The 14937-nt window shown below is 51.2% G+C and overlaps 2 protein-coding genes across 2 annotated transcripts in view; one reads left to right on the top strand and one right to left on the bottom strand.

Annotated features, from left to right (window-relative positions):
- The first annotated feature begins 4690 nt into the window (after positions 1-4690).
- HDHD3 (haloacid dehalogenase like hydrolase domain containing 3) lies at positions 4691-7791 on the top strand. Its single transcript, XM_032773473.2, has one exon. It carries the CDS (start codon positions 6798-6800, stop codon positions 7518-7520), a length of 723 nt encoding a protein of 240 aa, XP_032629364.1. The 5' UTR covers positions 4691-6797; the 3' UTR covers positions 7521-7791.
- Positions 7792-11687: 3896 nt separating this feature from the next.
- The window catches only part of BSPRY (B-box and SPRY domain containing), a 28010-nt gene continuing 24760 nt past the window's right edge, over positions 11688-14937 (bottom strand). Inside the window, exon 6 of the mRNA XM_032773470.2 lies at positions 11688-13165. Within this exon, the coding sequence (XP_032629361.1) occupies positions 12639-13165 (527 nt within the window). The 3' untranslated portion in view covers positions 11688-12638. The remainder of the gene's footprint in view (positions 13166-14937) is intronic.

The following is a 14937-nucleotide window of genomic DNA, read 5'->3' as shown; positions in this document are numbered from 1 at the left end:
CCTGTTCCTCTGACTCAGGAAGCAGGTCTGTCAGCCCCTCACCCTGTTAGCTTGACAGATTGTATCCTTTCCAAGACAAGGACAGGCCCCTCCTCAGCTGAGTTACAGACTACAAAGAAACATAGGATGTTGCTGGCAGATTGAGTGTCCTTTACCTTACAAGCCTCCCTTCCCTTTGATGGTTTGCACAGATGAGCAACTAGAAGACAAGGCCACCCTAATGACAGGAGGAAGGGAAAGGGGCAAGATCAGTGGGAGGGCAGAGCAGCGGTGCCCTCTGGAGGGGAAGGGAACTTGTTCAAGGATAAAAAGTAGAGCCCTGGTAGGGTGACCAGATAGCAACTGTGAAAAAACGGGATGGCGTGGCAGGTAATAGGTGCCTATATACGGAAAAAAGTCCCCCAAAATGGGACTGTCCCTTTAAAAATGGGACACCTGGTCACCTTAAGTCCTGGGAAGGAATTTGCCATTCCTGTTTCAGAGCTGAGCACCCCAGTTTTGTAAGGGTGAAATCACTGGTGTGGGTGAGACGCTCAGTTGCTATGGGGGAGGGAGCCCTACCGATTGGTCACTCAGGATTACGCTTTCTAAGGGATTATGGTCGTCTGCTGCTTTCACTGCTGCAGGCCAATCTGCCCAATGCCCCACAGCTTGTGAGGGGGCCAGAGCTCTACCCCATGGTCTATGGGATGAAGTCATATTTAGGCCTCATAGAATCCTGCTGTGAATTTTAGGGGTCTGTTCCGCGCACGTTTAACAGAAGAACGGGGGGCGGTGGTATATACAACACTGTGGAATAACCATGGCTGTGAGAAAAATAAAAGTCACTAAAGAGCTGGAAGAGACTGGTTTGAACTGCTACAGCTGTGGTGGCCGGAGGAGAGCTAACCTGGCGACGGGAGACTAATCCATGGCTGCCAGAGCAGATAACAAATGCCAGGTACCTTTGTGTAACAAAGGGGGGTTAAAGCTGCATTGCCTGGTGCTGGAGTTGAGTGATGAGATGGTCCGGATGAGCGTCTCCCTCCACAGATCACCCACTGCTTGCTGAGTGTTTTGCCTTAATACAGAGTTAGACCCATCGGCTGGGTGAGTATCAATGCATGGGGTTGTACCCCACAGCTGGTGGGAGATGGGGGGGCTGTAGCCCATAGATGGTTGGGGGATCTGGGGGTGGGCTGTGCCCTACAGCAGGTGTGGGGGGCTGTACCCCATGGCCGGTGGGGGGTCAGGGGGGCTGTACCCCATGGCCGGTGGGGTCGGGGCTTACTCACGCAATGGGGAGGAGGAGTACCGCATGCGGGGGGGTCGGGGGGCTGCTCCGCAGTGGGGGAGGGATGGTACCGCATGGCCGGGTGGGCGGGAGGTGTACTCCGCAGGGCGGGGAGGGAGGGAGTACGGCATGCCGGGCGGGGTCGGGGGCGTACTCCGCGGGGGGAGGAGGTAACGGCATGGGGGTCGGGGGTACTCCGCAGGGGGGGGAGTGAAAACCAGTAACGGTCGCATGGGGGGCGGTCGGGGGGCTGTACTCGCAGGCGAGTGGGGAGGGAGTACCGCATGGCCGTGGGGGGGGGGGGCTGTTACCTCCGCAGGGTGGGGAGGGGTCCGTGCCGATGGGGGGTCGGGGGCGGTACTCGCAGGGAGGAGGGAGGTAAACGGCATGGGGGGGTGGGGGCTGTTACTCGCAGGGGGGAGGGAGGTACCGGCATGCGGGGGGGTCGGGGGCTGTACCCCGGTGGGGGGCAGAGGGCTGTACGGCGGGCGGGAGCGCTGTATTTCATGGGCCAGATGGAGCCGGGGGGCGGCACCTGGCAGGAAGCTGGTGCCGTCTTCCGGGGGAGCAGCAGCTCGGCACCCGCGGTAGTCAAGCGACGGGCCAAGGCCGCCCGCCGGCCCGGCTTTGGCCGGAGACTCTTCCGGAGCGATCCGGGCAGCCTGCCCGGGCCCAGCCCGCTCCCCGCAGGGCGCCGCGCCGCCAGGTCCGGGACCGGGACCGGGACCGAGTTCACGGCAGTCCGGAGCCCCCGGCGCGGCCTTTCCCGCCGCCCCCCGGCGCGCTGCCTGGGCCCGGGAACCCAGCGGAGTTTTACAAAGGGGGGATTCTCGTCCCTTTGCTTTAAACCCCAACGCGCCGGTCAGTGGAAACGGGCCGGGGGCTACACTGGTAACGGGCATTGGCGCCTGGTCAGATCTAAACCCACTCAGGAGCGGGGCGAGCCAAACCCTTTGCCCCCCGATGGCTCTTTGCTGCCCTCTGTGACGGGCTGGGAGACTCGGGCAGCTCCCCCAAAGCCTCCCCCCCAGCTGGCTCGCGCCTTCTAGCTCCATATTCGTGGGGTCCTGCCCCTGCAGATTGTATTGTTATTTCCCTGGGAAATTATCGGTGTTTATAACCACAACAGCAAAAACCGTGCAAAAATATAATTGTTCTGCATAAATATCAGGGTTTGTTTTTGTGGACGGAAATGGGGGGGCGGGTATTTAATGCTTTGAATTCCCTTCATCAGTGTGGTTTGCTGCAGAACTAAAACAGAAACCAAAACAGGCCACCTCTGAGTTTAAGAAGACAATGCATCCCTAATCCCCAAATAAAACTTTTCATTTGAATGAACAGTTAGTGCTGTAGACTTAGAACTATTAGCCCATAAATAGTTACATTTAATAATTGGGCCACACCATTTGCAGCGCATACACTCAACTTCATCCTTTTCTCCTGGTTTTTTACCTTTCAAATACTGCCTTGGGTTCTGAAACTTATTTTGATGCAGATTTTTGTTTCTTCCTATTTTAGTGTGTCGAATCTTTAAATCATTATCTGCTAACAACTTTGAAATCTGTATATGGTTGGTGTGAGATTCATCAGTATGTTCAGATGCACATGCACTTCAGAGTTTGCATGCCTGCCTGTTGGGTTATTGTGTGTATCTCTAGACTAATACATAACCTTCCTTCAACAGGCAGCTTTGCATATACAGACTAATGTATGATCATAATACATATATCTCATGCAATATATTGTATTTTCCTAATAAAACAAGGTATTTTTATATATTTTAATGTTACAAAAGTAGAGTGAAAATCAGAAAAAAAAAGAATAATATTTTTATAGAACCCAGGAATTTTCTGGTAAAAATCAGTTTAAACTGAAAACAAAGGGGCTTAAGTATTCATAAAGAACCCAAGGATCTCACAGAACTGGGTGACTGGTCAACAAAATGGCAGATGAAAGTCAGTGTTGATAAATGCAAAGTGATGCACATTGGAAAACATAATCCCAACTCTACATATAAAATGATGGGGTCTAAATTAGCTGTTACCACTCAAGAAAGAGAGTGTGGAGTCATTGTGGTTAGTTCTCTGAAAACAGCCACTGAATGTGCAGCAGAAGGCAAAAAAGCAAACAGAATGTTGGAGATCGTTAAGAAAGGAACAAATAATAAGACAGAAAATATCATATTGCCTCTATATAAATCCATGATACACCCACATCTTGAATGCTGCGTGCAGATGTGGTCACCCCATCTCAAAAAAGATATATTGGAATTGGAAAGGGTTCAGAAAAGGGCAACAAAAAATATTAAGGGCATGGAACAGCTTCCATATGAGGAGAGATTAATAAGACAGACTTTTCAGCTTGGAAAAGAGGCGATTGGGGGGGTATGATAGAGGTCTATAAAATCATGACTGGGGTGCAGAAAGTAAATAAGGAAGTGTTATTTACTCCTTCTCGTAACACAAGAACTAGGAATCACCAAATGATATTAATAGGCAGCAGGTTTAAAACAAACAAAAGGCAGTATTTCTTCATACAATGGACAACCTGTGGAACTCCTTGCCAGGGGATGTTGTGAAGGCTACGACTATAACAAGGTTAAAAAAAAAGAGCAAGATAAATTCATGGAGGATAGGTCCATCAATGGCTATTAGCCAGGATGGGCAGGGATGGTGTCCCCAGCCTCTGTTTGCCAGAAGCTGGGAATGAGCAACAGGGGATGGATCACTTGATGATTCCCTGTTCTGTTCATTCCCTCTGAAGCACCTGGAATTGGCCACTGTCGGAAGACAGGATAGTGGGCTAGATGGACCTTGGTCTGACCCTGTATGGCTGTTTTTATGACATTGCCATAGGTGCTGGAACTAGAGGTGTGGGGACTGCTGCAGCACCCCCTGGCTTGAAGTGGTTTCCATCACACACAGGGTTTCCAGTTTGGTTCAATGACTCTCAGTTCACCCACTGTACAAATTGTTCCAGCCCCTCTGGACACAGTCCTTAGGCACTAGCCTCAGCAGAGAGACCAGAACTGAACTCCCACTTCTGCTGTCTTTGCATATACCTGCCTCATGCCAAGAGGACTTCATCAGAGTTGTCAGTGCAGCCTCCTCCTCTGAGGGCAGGTCTTCACTACCCTCCGGATTGGCAGGTAGTGATTGATCTGTCAGGGATTGATTTATTGCATCTAGGGTAGACATGATAAAATCGATCCCCGATCACGCTCCCTGTCGACTCTGGAACTCCAGCTCGCAAGAAGCAGAAGCGGAGTCGACGGGGGAGCGGCAGCGGTTGACTTGCCGCCGTCCTCACAGCCAGGTAAGTTGACTTAAGATACGCCAATTTTAGCTACGCTATTTGCGTAGCTGAAGTCATCGTATCTTAGGTCGACCCCGACACCCCCCCTCCCCCCCCAGTGCAGGCCTGAGACTGATCATTTAATACAGCAGAAGGAAATGGATCCTTATCCCAACTGTGTGTTACTCTGCCCTTAAATTGTAGTCAGGCTTCAGTGCAGAAACTGCAAGACTCTCCAGGACAGCTGCTGTGTGGGTGTGCATTTTGTCTGATGTTGAGAGAATTCCTATCCACTAACTCTGATTTCGGTTTCCTGCTAAACTGGTCTGGCTGTTTCTTCCAGAGTATTATTTTGGTGCTGAATAATCCTGCCACCTCACAAACAGGCTAATTGCACAAAAGTTCATGTCGTTATAGAGAAACTGATTGTTTTATGCTATCATTCTGTTATACTGCAAAATTACAAACTTTGCTTCTGGGGGAATTCTGTGCTACTGTGCACATGCACAATTCACGTCCCCCACATATTTCTTTGTTTCCCCACGGAAAAATGACTTCTGATGGGGAAGCAAAGGAAAGCTGCAAGACTGGTCACCCGCCCCTCCCCAGCAGCACCGGCACCTTGGTTTGGGTGACTGGAGCCGCCGTGGAGGGGCTGGATGTGCGTGTGAGAGAGAGACTATTGCAGCCCACCCAACGTGGAAGGCCAGGGCTTCAAGGTGTTTCTGCGAAGGTAGGCATGGGGCAGGCTCTGTCCCCTCAGGCAGAGCAGAATGTAGCAGCCTGCCTGCTCAGTGAATTTTCCCAAGAATATAAAACAGGTGCAAAAGTTGTAAGGCTCCTTTACATTGTCAGAGTGCTTTAAAGGACAGTATGGCTTACAAATGTTTATGGTGCTTCAGGGATTAGAACTGGTCTAAATTTTTGGACTGAAAAATTTTCTTATCACCATGTGCTCCATGAACTGTTTGCTACTGACCTTTCTGGAGAGGCTCAGTAAATACTCAGTAGCCAATATAAATTGTGACTTTGACTCCCCAGCCCTCACTTGCTCTTCAGTTGCCTATGACGTAACACTGAGCATAGGGCTGCATATATTTGTTGACTATTAACTAGCTATATTACTATTAGACAGAGGGGGGCTGGGGATTTTCTCCAATGCTGGCCTCTCCCATTCTCCATCTATTGTATTATGGTTCAATAAATTACCAAAATAATTGAAACTGGCAGGATTATATTGCAGATTATATGCAGAATTTTAAAATATTGTATGCAGAATTTTTTTTTTGTGAAGAATTTTTAATTTTTTTAGCGCAGAATTCCCCCAGGTGTAAAACTGAATTGTAACCTATTTAAGAGCAGGAGAGTTCTAATTCGTTATGGGAGTCTGGTAGTCTTAAATAGGTTCTCTTGTTACCCGGTTATTTCTCCTGCATTAATTTCCCTACCTAGTGTCTGTGGATACTGGTCAGCTTTGTCATTTCATGTTAAGAAATACAAATTAAAGTCAAATACAAATGGTACAAGATCGGCAGTTTGAGTTTCTCCTGCAAACAAAGAGGTGCAAAGTCCTGCATTCTAGGATCTACAGGGTCTTCACTGAAAAACTGTATCTAATATGATAATGTCATGAATTAAATCATTTTAGACATGAGGGGTGACTCTGGGTTCATACAGGGTTTGAGTGACTGAAGTACTGGTGCCGGTACTGACTTCCCTGCAGTGGCAGTGAGGGCCTCGCTGTATCCACAGCACAGCGACTATGAGGGCAAGCTGCTCTGCTCTGCTCTGCTCTGCCATCGTGCCTCTACTGAAACCTGCGAGGACCACTTCTGTGGCTGAGAGGGGAGTTCAGTCCCCATGCACCTACGGCTGAGCCTCTGAGCAGAGGGCCAGTCAGTGCTAATGGTAGGTTTGTGACATGAATACACATCTGGCAGGAACCGCCTGAGACCCAGCAATTCACTTCAAAGAAGCTACAGAACAGCCATCAGATAGAAACCATTTTCATTCACTGCAGGCCTGGGAGGAATCTGAGTCCATGAGCCACGGGTGCTGTGAGGCTACCCCAGGCTGAAAAGCTCCAGTGCCAGTATGAATCGCTTGAATCACTCGCTGCCCCACGTGAATTGTTCTATTGGCATTGGAGGGTTGGGTCTACGGCTTGTCTGATCCTTATCCTTTTATTTGGTGTTCTAGGTTCTCCTCGCTCCTCAGCCTCAGTGAAGCAATGCTTCGGCTCCGGCTCTTGACGTGGGACGTGAAGGACACACTGCTCCGGCTCCGGCACCCAGTAGGAGAGAATTACTCTGCTGCAGCCCGAGTTCACGAAGTTCATGTACAGCCTGAGGCACTCAATAAATCTTTCCATCAGGCATACAAAGCCCAAAGCAAGCACTTCCCCAACTATGGCCTGAACCAGGGGCTAAGCTCTAAGCAGTGGTGGACGGATGTTGTCAAACAGACCTTCATACTCGCTGGTGTCCATGAAGACAGGCTCCTCGCCGCCATTGCAGAAAGTCTCTATCAGGAGTTCTGCAGTGCACAGAACTGGGAGTTGTTACCAGGCGCCAGGGAGACTCTGAGGCAGTGCCATGAGCTGGGCATCCATATGGCCGTAATCTCCAACTTCGACAAGAGGCTCGAGAAGATTCTGTCTCACTGCAACCTCAGGCACCATTTTGAATTTGTCTTGACCTCAGAGGAGGCTGGCTTTGCCAAACCAGACCAGCGGATCTTTCAGAAGGCGCTGCACATTTCTGGGGTAGCCCCACACCAGGCGGCTCACGTGGGGGACAATTATGTGAGGGATTATAGGGCAGCCAGAGGTGTGGGCATGCACAGCTTCCTGCTCAGGAGGGCTGAGCCTGCAAACAATTGGGAGCTAGAGGTACCAAAGCAGCACATCCTGCCTTCACTTACCCACTTGCTTTCTGTTATCGAGAAGGGTTAACGGGGAATCCCTCGCATCTCCTCAGAGATCACCAGGAACAAAACAGATTCCTTACACCTCATCCCTAGAAAGAGGGATCAGTTGTGCTGCGGGGGGGGTGGGGGTGGATTGGTTCTCCACCAGGTGAATCAGGTTCTAAAGAGTATCTGCACGTCCTGCTATACAGAGGGCAAAAGCAAACCCCTCTGAACTCAGTGAGAAGTACTTGCTAGCACCATCCACAACAGCACATTTGTCATCCAGTACAATAAACTGCTACAGATACTCAGCATTTCTCTTCCTCTTTCATCCATAGCTCTCAAAGCCCCTAATGGGGGGGATTAGTGCCATTATCATCATTCTACAGGGGGGAACCGAGGGATGAGGGCTAAGGTCACCCAGCACGTCACAGTAGAGACCAGAACTTGCATCTCCAGAGTGTCCCCCAGTGTCCTGTCCATTGCAGCTCTGAGCCTAAGCATTAACCCCTCCTAGTGCAAGGAAAGATGGCATTTCTTGCCCACTTGAATGAACAGACAAAGCCAGAAGCAGAAATCCCATCTCTGGGCCAGGGTTGTTCCCCCGCACTGGTACAACTGGCCTGGCCTAGCGCCCTGCGTGGTTCTGCCAGCGAGGAACATGGGTGGTGTGCTGACTTCAGTGGATCTCCTTGCCCTGACAATAGCCTTTTCCCAGACAGCACCAGCCCCTTCTTGGGTTACTCTTGTTCTAGCCTATCAGGCAGCCATTGCCCACCCCTGCAGGCTCTCTCTGCATGGGACCTCTGCCAGGGTCTGTTCTTGTAGAAGCTGGCACATCACTAGGGGTAGTTAGTGCCTGTGCCCTGATGCTGGCAGAGGATCCCATGGGATTCCCCCCCTTGCTATTCTGCAAAGACTGGGCCTGGGGATGCTGACAGCTCTGTTCCAAGTTAGGATTTTAGCAGAACCCACTAGTTGGCAGCATAGAGAGGAGCATTGGAAACCAGAGCAGCCCAGCACTAGGGCACTTGCTGCTTCCCAGAGGCTGATGGGAGCTTGGCTGGCAAGAGAAACTAGCCAATGTCCCTTTCGCTGCCCAAACCTCAGCGGATGCTTTTGCCAATGCTTGCACAGTGATTGCTGCACTGCTCCCAGTGCCTGGACTTGCAGCTGTGTGGCAATGCAGACAGCTAGTGTGCAGCAGTTTACCTCGCACTACCCTGCTACGCACTAACTGGCCATGGTGACCCTGTTGCTGACCCACTTTGACACAGGTGCAGATCAAAGCGCACTTCAGTGTGTGGCAAACTAAACGCACAGCCCAGCTTGCTGCAAACTAAGTGGTTGTCTAGACAAGCCCGGAGCTTGCAACATTCAGGGGGTTAAAAATCAAGATACTTATGTTTAAAAAGGGGAGAAACCAGCGCAGGCCAGGGTCCCTGTTTCTAACCTGAACCCACCCCAACAAATGAACCAGATTGTACATAGAATTATCAATAGGCTTTTCTATGGTGCTCAGCTTGGTAGACTCTGCGCACCTCTTGTGCAGCCATGAATTTAGCCTTGCCACTCCCCTGTGAGGTCTGGCAGGGCAACCCCACGTACAGAGGGGAAACTGAGGCACAGCTATTACTGGACTCATCCCAGTGTGTCGCACAGTCAGAATCACATGACTTGCCCACATTTCCGGCTAGGGCTGTAATCACTGCACGTCCCCATCAAGGCTGAGCAGATTGCATATGCCAGTGTTGAGTTCCTCCTTCCAGGCTAGTGGCAGAAATTGAGGCTTCAGTGTAGGGCACCTCTTTTCTGTCTGGCATAACTAGCTTTTCAAGTAGACAGCTGTTCCTGGAGCCCCAAGGCCACATTGGCTGCAGCAGTCGCACTGTATATGAGGCTTCGGCTTTCGGTAGGGCTAACTGCTGTATGTAGTAGAAAGAGAGAGCCCAATGCATGGAGCCTGATACAAAGCCTAAGAACTGAACTAAAGTGAGCAAAAGTCAAGCCCTGCTGCTATAAAGCAAAGTTAGCAAGCGTCAGGCTATGAGCAAAAGGCAGGCCCTGTTACACTGCAGATGCCTGTTCGCAGGTTCCCTGTCTGATACACGACCTTGGCAAAACACACAGGCACGCCCAAGAAGTGCTAGGCATAGGGCATTGCTGTACACACATTCCAGATGTAAACACAATGCTGGGAGATGAAACAGGAACACACTGACCCCAAGTGAAACAAGGCCTGAAGGGCAGGCTTAAGCTGACAGAAGAAAATGTTTTGTTTGAACCAGCACGTACAAGGTAAACGGTGGTGGCTAACCACATCAGGGGGGCAATATGTAACGTGTTTGTGTCAGTGTATAAAAGAGAGGGTGCAGGAGCACTGTTTTAGCTGGCCTCGGGGGAGTAGAGGGTCCCACCACTCACTGAGCTGAGTCCATTACAATAGGCATGTGTGTGTGTGTCCTCAAAGAGTCTACCAGCCACTAGGACCATGCTTCATTAACAATAAACCTGGCCGAGTGCCTTTGCCACTGTCATAAATAGATAGCTAAGGGTTAATGTTTCTTTTACCTGTAAAGGGTTAACAAAGGGAACCAAACACCTGACCAGAGGACCAATCAGGAAACTGATTTTTCGAAAGTCAGGGAGGGATTTGGGGCTGGATGTCCTTTTTTGTCTGTCTCTGTCAGCTATGAGAAGGTTCTTCCTAATCTTCTAATCTTCTGTTTCAAATGTAATACAGGTAGAAAACAATATAGGCTTTATGTGTTTTGGTTGTATTTACATATTGTGTGGTAGCCTGCTGGAATGTTTCAAATTGGATTCTTTTAAAATCAACTGTATATTCTATTTTTCTTATAAGCAAGTAGCCCTGTATTTTCCTTGATCGAGATTACATTCTTATGTCTTTTTCTTTCTTTTAATATAAATTGGTCTTTTTAAGACTTGTTTTGAGTTTTTTTCTCATCTGGGTAGGCCTAAGGAACGAAGGGAGGGAAAATTCTCTTTGTGTTAGATCTACGGAGCTGTGAAACTCTGCAGCACCAGGGAATTGGTGGGGGGGCGGGGAGACGATGAATCTCTTCTGTTTTCTTGTATTTGGGTTGTCTCTTCTTGGTGGAATATGAGGAGAACATGCTCTTGGTATTGTGATGTACAAGAGGCTTGCATCAAAGTACTCTCAGGTTAGCCCCAGAGGGCAAGTGGGTGGGAGAGAGAGGGGGAAGGGAATGGGTTATTTCCCTTGCCGGTAAGATCAGAGCTTCTGGGTCTTGGGTTCCCTCCAGGGAAAGTTTGGGACCAGAAGCAAGGCAGCGCTGTCAATTCCTGTCTGGTGGCAGCGAGAATAACGATCCAGCTGGTAAATTCAAGCTTGGAGGTTCATGCTAGGCACCACAATTTTGACGCTAAGGTCCAGAATTTGGGAAAGAGGCTTTACGACAGCCACGAACCAAGTTGTCGGTGGGTCTGGGCAACTTTACCTCTCAAGGCTGCTGTATCAGCTACCTGCCAGATCATGGTGCAGGCAACGCTGAAGAGGATACACACAGAGCCACCAACTGACAAGCACGTCAATGGAGCGTCTGTCAAAGGATTAGGCCAAAGCAAAATTTGAGTGCAGTTCAGAGCAGCAGGAACCACGATGGCAAAAATCCTGGAGAGTTTTAAAGAACTTGCACAATTTCTGTGACCAAATAAACGGTTGCGTTTTGGCAGGGCTAAGTCGGGGTCATCAGTTTCTCAATGGTTTAAAGCACAAGATGATTATCTTGCAGGGTGGAGGAAGGAATGGATTTTTCCCCCTAAGTGCAGTGTTTGGCAAGTTTGGCCCAGAATGCATTATGGGCAGTTTCATTCTGAAGCTTCCGGCTTCTGGCTACAAGCCAGCGGTCGACTACGCAACAAGAAATGGCTAGTGAGCCATTCTGTAAGGCGCCAACTAAGATGCCTAGAAAAATCCTAGGGGGCTACTGCTTTGTTGACGAAACAAGCCTCAAGAGCAGGCACTGGGCCTAAAGCTGAGCCATTTCAGGTATAGTGACCCGAGCCAGAAGTGTTTAAGCACTAGGAGGTAACTAAACTTTAGAGCATCACTAAGCAGGGGTGCGCGCACACATATAATTGTTAGAAGGTTGACAATGTACCAAAAGGTTTTCCTGGTTCCTGTCACGTCTTCTGTTAATTCCCATTGAGAATGAACCGTAACTGCAGTAATATCATTGTCTTTTATTTGCTGTTTGTGGTTATAATAGTAAAACTGCCTGTAAATGCGGGAAGATGGGCATTTGCCTTATGTTAATCAATGAGTTAAGTCACAGTGGGTCTTAGGAAAATAAGAGGTTCTTACTTCAAAGCCATTTATTGTTCACTCAAGTATACCTGCTTGTCAAGGGACTGCCGGATCTATAACATGCATGCCGACGAAGTGTATCCCACCGAAAGCTCACGCTCCAAAACGTCTGTTAGTCTATAAGGTGCCACAGGATTCTCTGCTGCTTTTACAGATCCAGACTAACACGGCTACCCCTCTGATACTAAGGATCTATAACAAGCATTCTTGAACCCTGATCCTTTTATCTCAGATCCGCTTAAGCTTCATCAGGGGAAGTTTGATCACAGGCCTGAGGTCTCCAGCTCCAGTCTGGCTCACCCTGATATTGGACACTGTATTATAACTAAGGCTGCAAGTCTTTCATGGAGGTCACAGAAGTCACGGCTTCCATGACTTTCTGGGACCTCCGTGAATTCTGCAGCTGCCCCCTAAGTTACCCCCATGCCCGTAATCCTCATTATCTTTGACTGGGCTGTCTGGGCAAGAGCCCAGGGCTGGATGTGTTTGTGGCTTCTGAGTAACCAGGAAGATATTATAGAAGCTGTTTTGTTGCTGGATTGATGATCTAATTATTAGAAATAACCTCCAAGCTTGGGGGATAGTCTGCCCCATTCATTGCAGTTTGCCCTGACTGAGCAGTCTCAGTGTGGCCCCCCTGGGACCCTGGACATAGGTGTCAGTGCATTCGGGCTGCCAGCCCCATCCTGGAGTGCTTGCAGTGACTGAAGATCCTGTAGGTGGCGTGCCAAATTGTGTGTGTCTGCAGAAAGCTCCCCCTTTTCCGCACAGAGCTGGTGGGTGAGCTGCTGCCCCTGTGCCAGGCCTCGTTTACTGAACGAGGGAGATGCTCTGGTCAGCCACGGCAAACACGGGGTAGATGGGTGCAGTAAAGGTTTCACGGTGCGAGTGGAGGATGACACAGGAAGTAGGATCGTAGAACAGCACTTCCCCCCCATCCAAGTCAACCAGCACGCCTACCTGCGCAGGGCACTTGACTAGCTCCACCGCCTGATGACAGCTGTTGTGCGAGAAGCGGAACTCCTTGTCATAGCGCGAGAACACCCAGGAGAAGGGGTTGTAGCCCAGCCGGGCTGCGTTGCCAGGCCCTTTGCGCTGCAAGGAGCCATAAGAAATGCCCAATTTGTATGCGCAGCTTTTGTCCACGCGGATCCTCCAGGCGTGGGTCCCTTTGTGGAAGGCCTTAGTGCCCAAGGCGTTGGGCCAGTGATCGAAGCGCTCTGGGCAGTCTGGATAGGGCTTTGTCTTCTTGGGGCTGAACGCCAAGGTTTTCTTGTCTTCGGACAGGGTCAGCAGGGGGCTGATGGTTTTCTCATCTACATGAACTTCTTCCAAACCTGTGAGGGAAGCCAAACAAACAATCAGTATAGGCTGAGCAGTGGGACCTCAGCCAGGATCAGCCTGTCTCCCCCAGCAGCACTGGGCCAGGGAGGGAGCTGGGCTCATGTCCACATTCCCTTTTTTATAGGCCTTCCTAGGCAGTAGCCCTGTAGTGGCCACGCAGCTTCCTCTGGCGCCCAGCAGTACCACCTTCCAGGGCCGGCAGGCCAGCTCCCGGGGGAGGGGGCTCCCTGCATGCTGGGGAAGGGGCTGAGCTCAGACTGGACTCTGCCTGCACAAGTTAGATGTACCCCAGCTAGTCCCACTGGGCACTGGCTCCTGGGGTTCTCCCAGCTGTAGCCTGCAGTAGGTCCCGATTGGCTCCCTCCATCCCATCCATCCTGAGCCATCTCTCCTCTGCAGTGCTCACCCACCCTGCTGCCAGGACACAGCAGGGCAGGGAGAAGCTGGCCCAGAGGTTGGAATGGCTCTGTGCTGAGGGTGGCTGGTGAGCAGGAAGCCTCAGGCTCCCAGCACATTGCGGATGGAGCAGGGACAGGGCAAGGCATGAGACCTCTGCCTTGGTCCCAGGGTAGTACCCAGTGGGGACCAGGGCAGCACGGCCACAGGGCTGGCAGGGAGGAGGCAGGTGCATTCACAGGCCACCACCCATCCACAGCTACCGCCTGGCTTCCATCTGACCCTCCTCCAACCTGATGCAGAAGATCCAGCTGTTCAAGTGGGCTTCCTGACTCGGCTGGGGCTGGTGCCGGGCAGCCTCTCTGCAGGCTTCTTCCCCTTCCAAACCAGAAGTGTAATTTGGCGCAGAACATGTCCAACACTTGAGGTTCCCCCCAGGCCCACTTGTGACTAGGCTCCTGGCCACTGGGCTCCCCAAGATGAAGGCAGGGGCTGCATGTGGCCCTGAGGATGCACTTTCCCCACCCAGCTCTGGAAGCGCTGGGTTCGACTTGGTGCAGATCCAGATGTACATGCAGGAGACATCTCATCTCTCCCAAACAGTTCCCTGCCCTGGCTCAGGGCAGTCCAGAATGCACTGGGGGATGAATGGTTGATTTGGGCCCAGTGGCGGGAAGATTAGCAAACCAGACAAGTACTCAGCTCTGATGCATGAGGAGGCAAGGGGCACAGGAGGGAGCTTGGCCCCACTCCCAGTGTGCAGGAGCCCATTCATAGCCCAGCCATCCCGTTGGTGTAGACTCCCCCATTGCTGCAATCCTCGACTGAGACAGAGGATCCTGGGTCCCTTCTGGCTGGGCTCTCTCTACCTCTCACCACGGCTGATGAACAGTGGTGCCGGAATCGGGGGGGGGGGGAGGGGATGGGGCCAGAGCCAGTTTCCTCTAATTTTCCCACATGTGTTAGAATGGATTTTATGTGCTCCAATATGGAGGTGATGTGTCAACACATCTTCATATTCGCATACAAAAATGCATGTGGTGGGGTAGGGCCACGGGGTTCGCGTGTGGGAGGGGGCTCAGGGCTTGGCAGAGAGTTCTTGGCGCAGCGGGGTGAGGCTCCACTGGGTGTGTAGGCTCTGGGGTGGGCCAGGAATGAGGGGCTCAGGCTGGGGCAGAGGGTTGAGGTGTGGGCTCTGGGGTGGGGTAGATGAGGGGTTGGGTGCGGCTGCCCTGGGACTACAGTGGGGACAGAGACTCCCCCCCAGCCTCTCTCCCTGCAGAGCTCCCAGGCGGGCCGCCAATAGGCACCGCCCCCTCCCGCAGGTCCTGTCCGGGCAGGTTCCCTGGGCTCTGCACAGTGCTATAGG

The sequence above is a fragment of the Chelonoidis abingdonii genome, chromosome 24 (assembly GCF_003597395.2).
Source record: "Chelonoidis abingdonii isolate Lonesome George chromosome 24, CheloAbing_2.0, whole genome shotgun sequence".
NCBI classification, from domain to species: Eukaryota; Metazoa; Chordata; order Testudines; family Testudinidae; genus Chelonoidis; species Chelonoidis abingdonii.
Note: the sequence above shows the minus strand (reverse complement) of the source record. Positions and strands in the feature narration are given on the sequence as shown.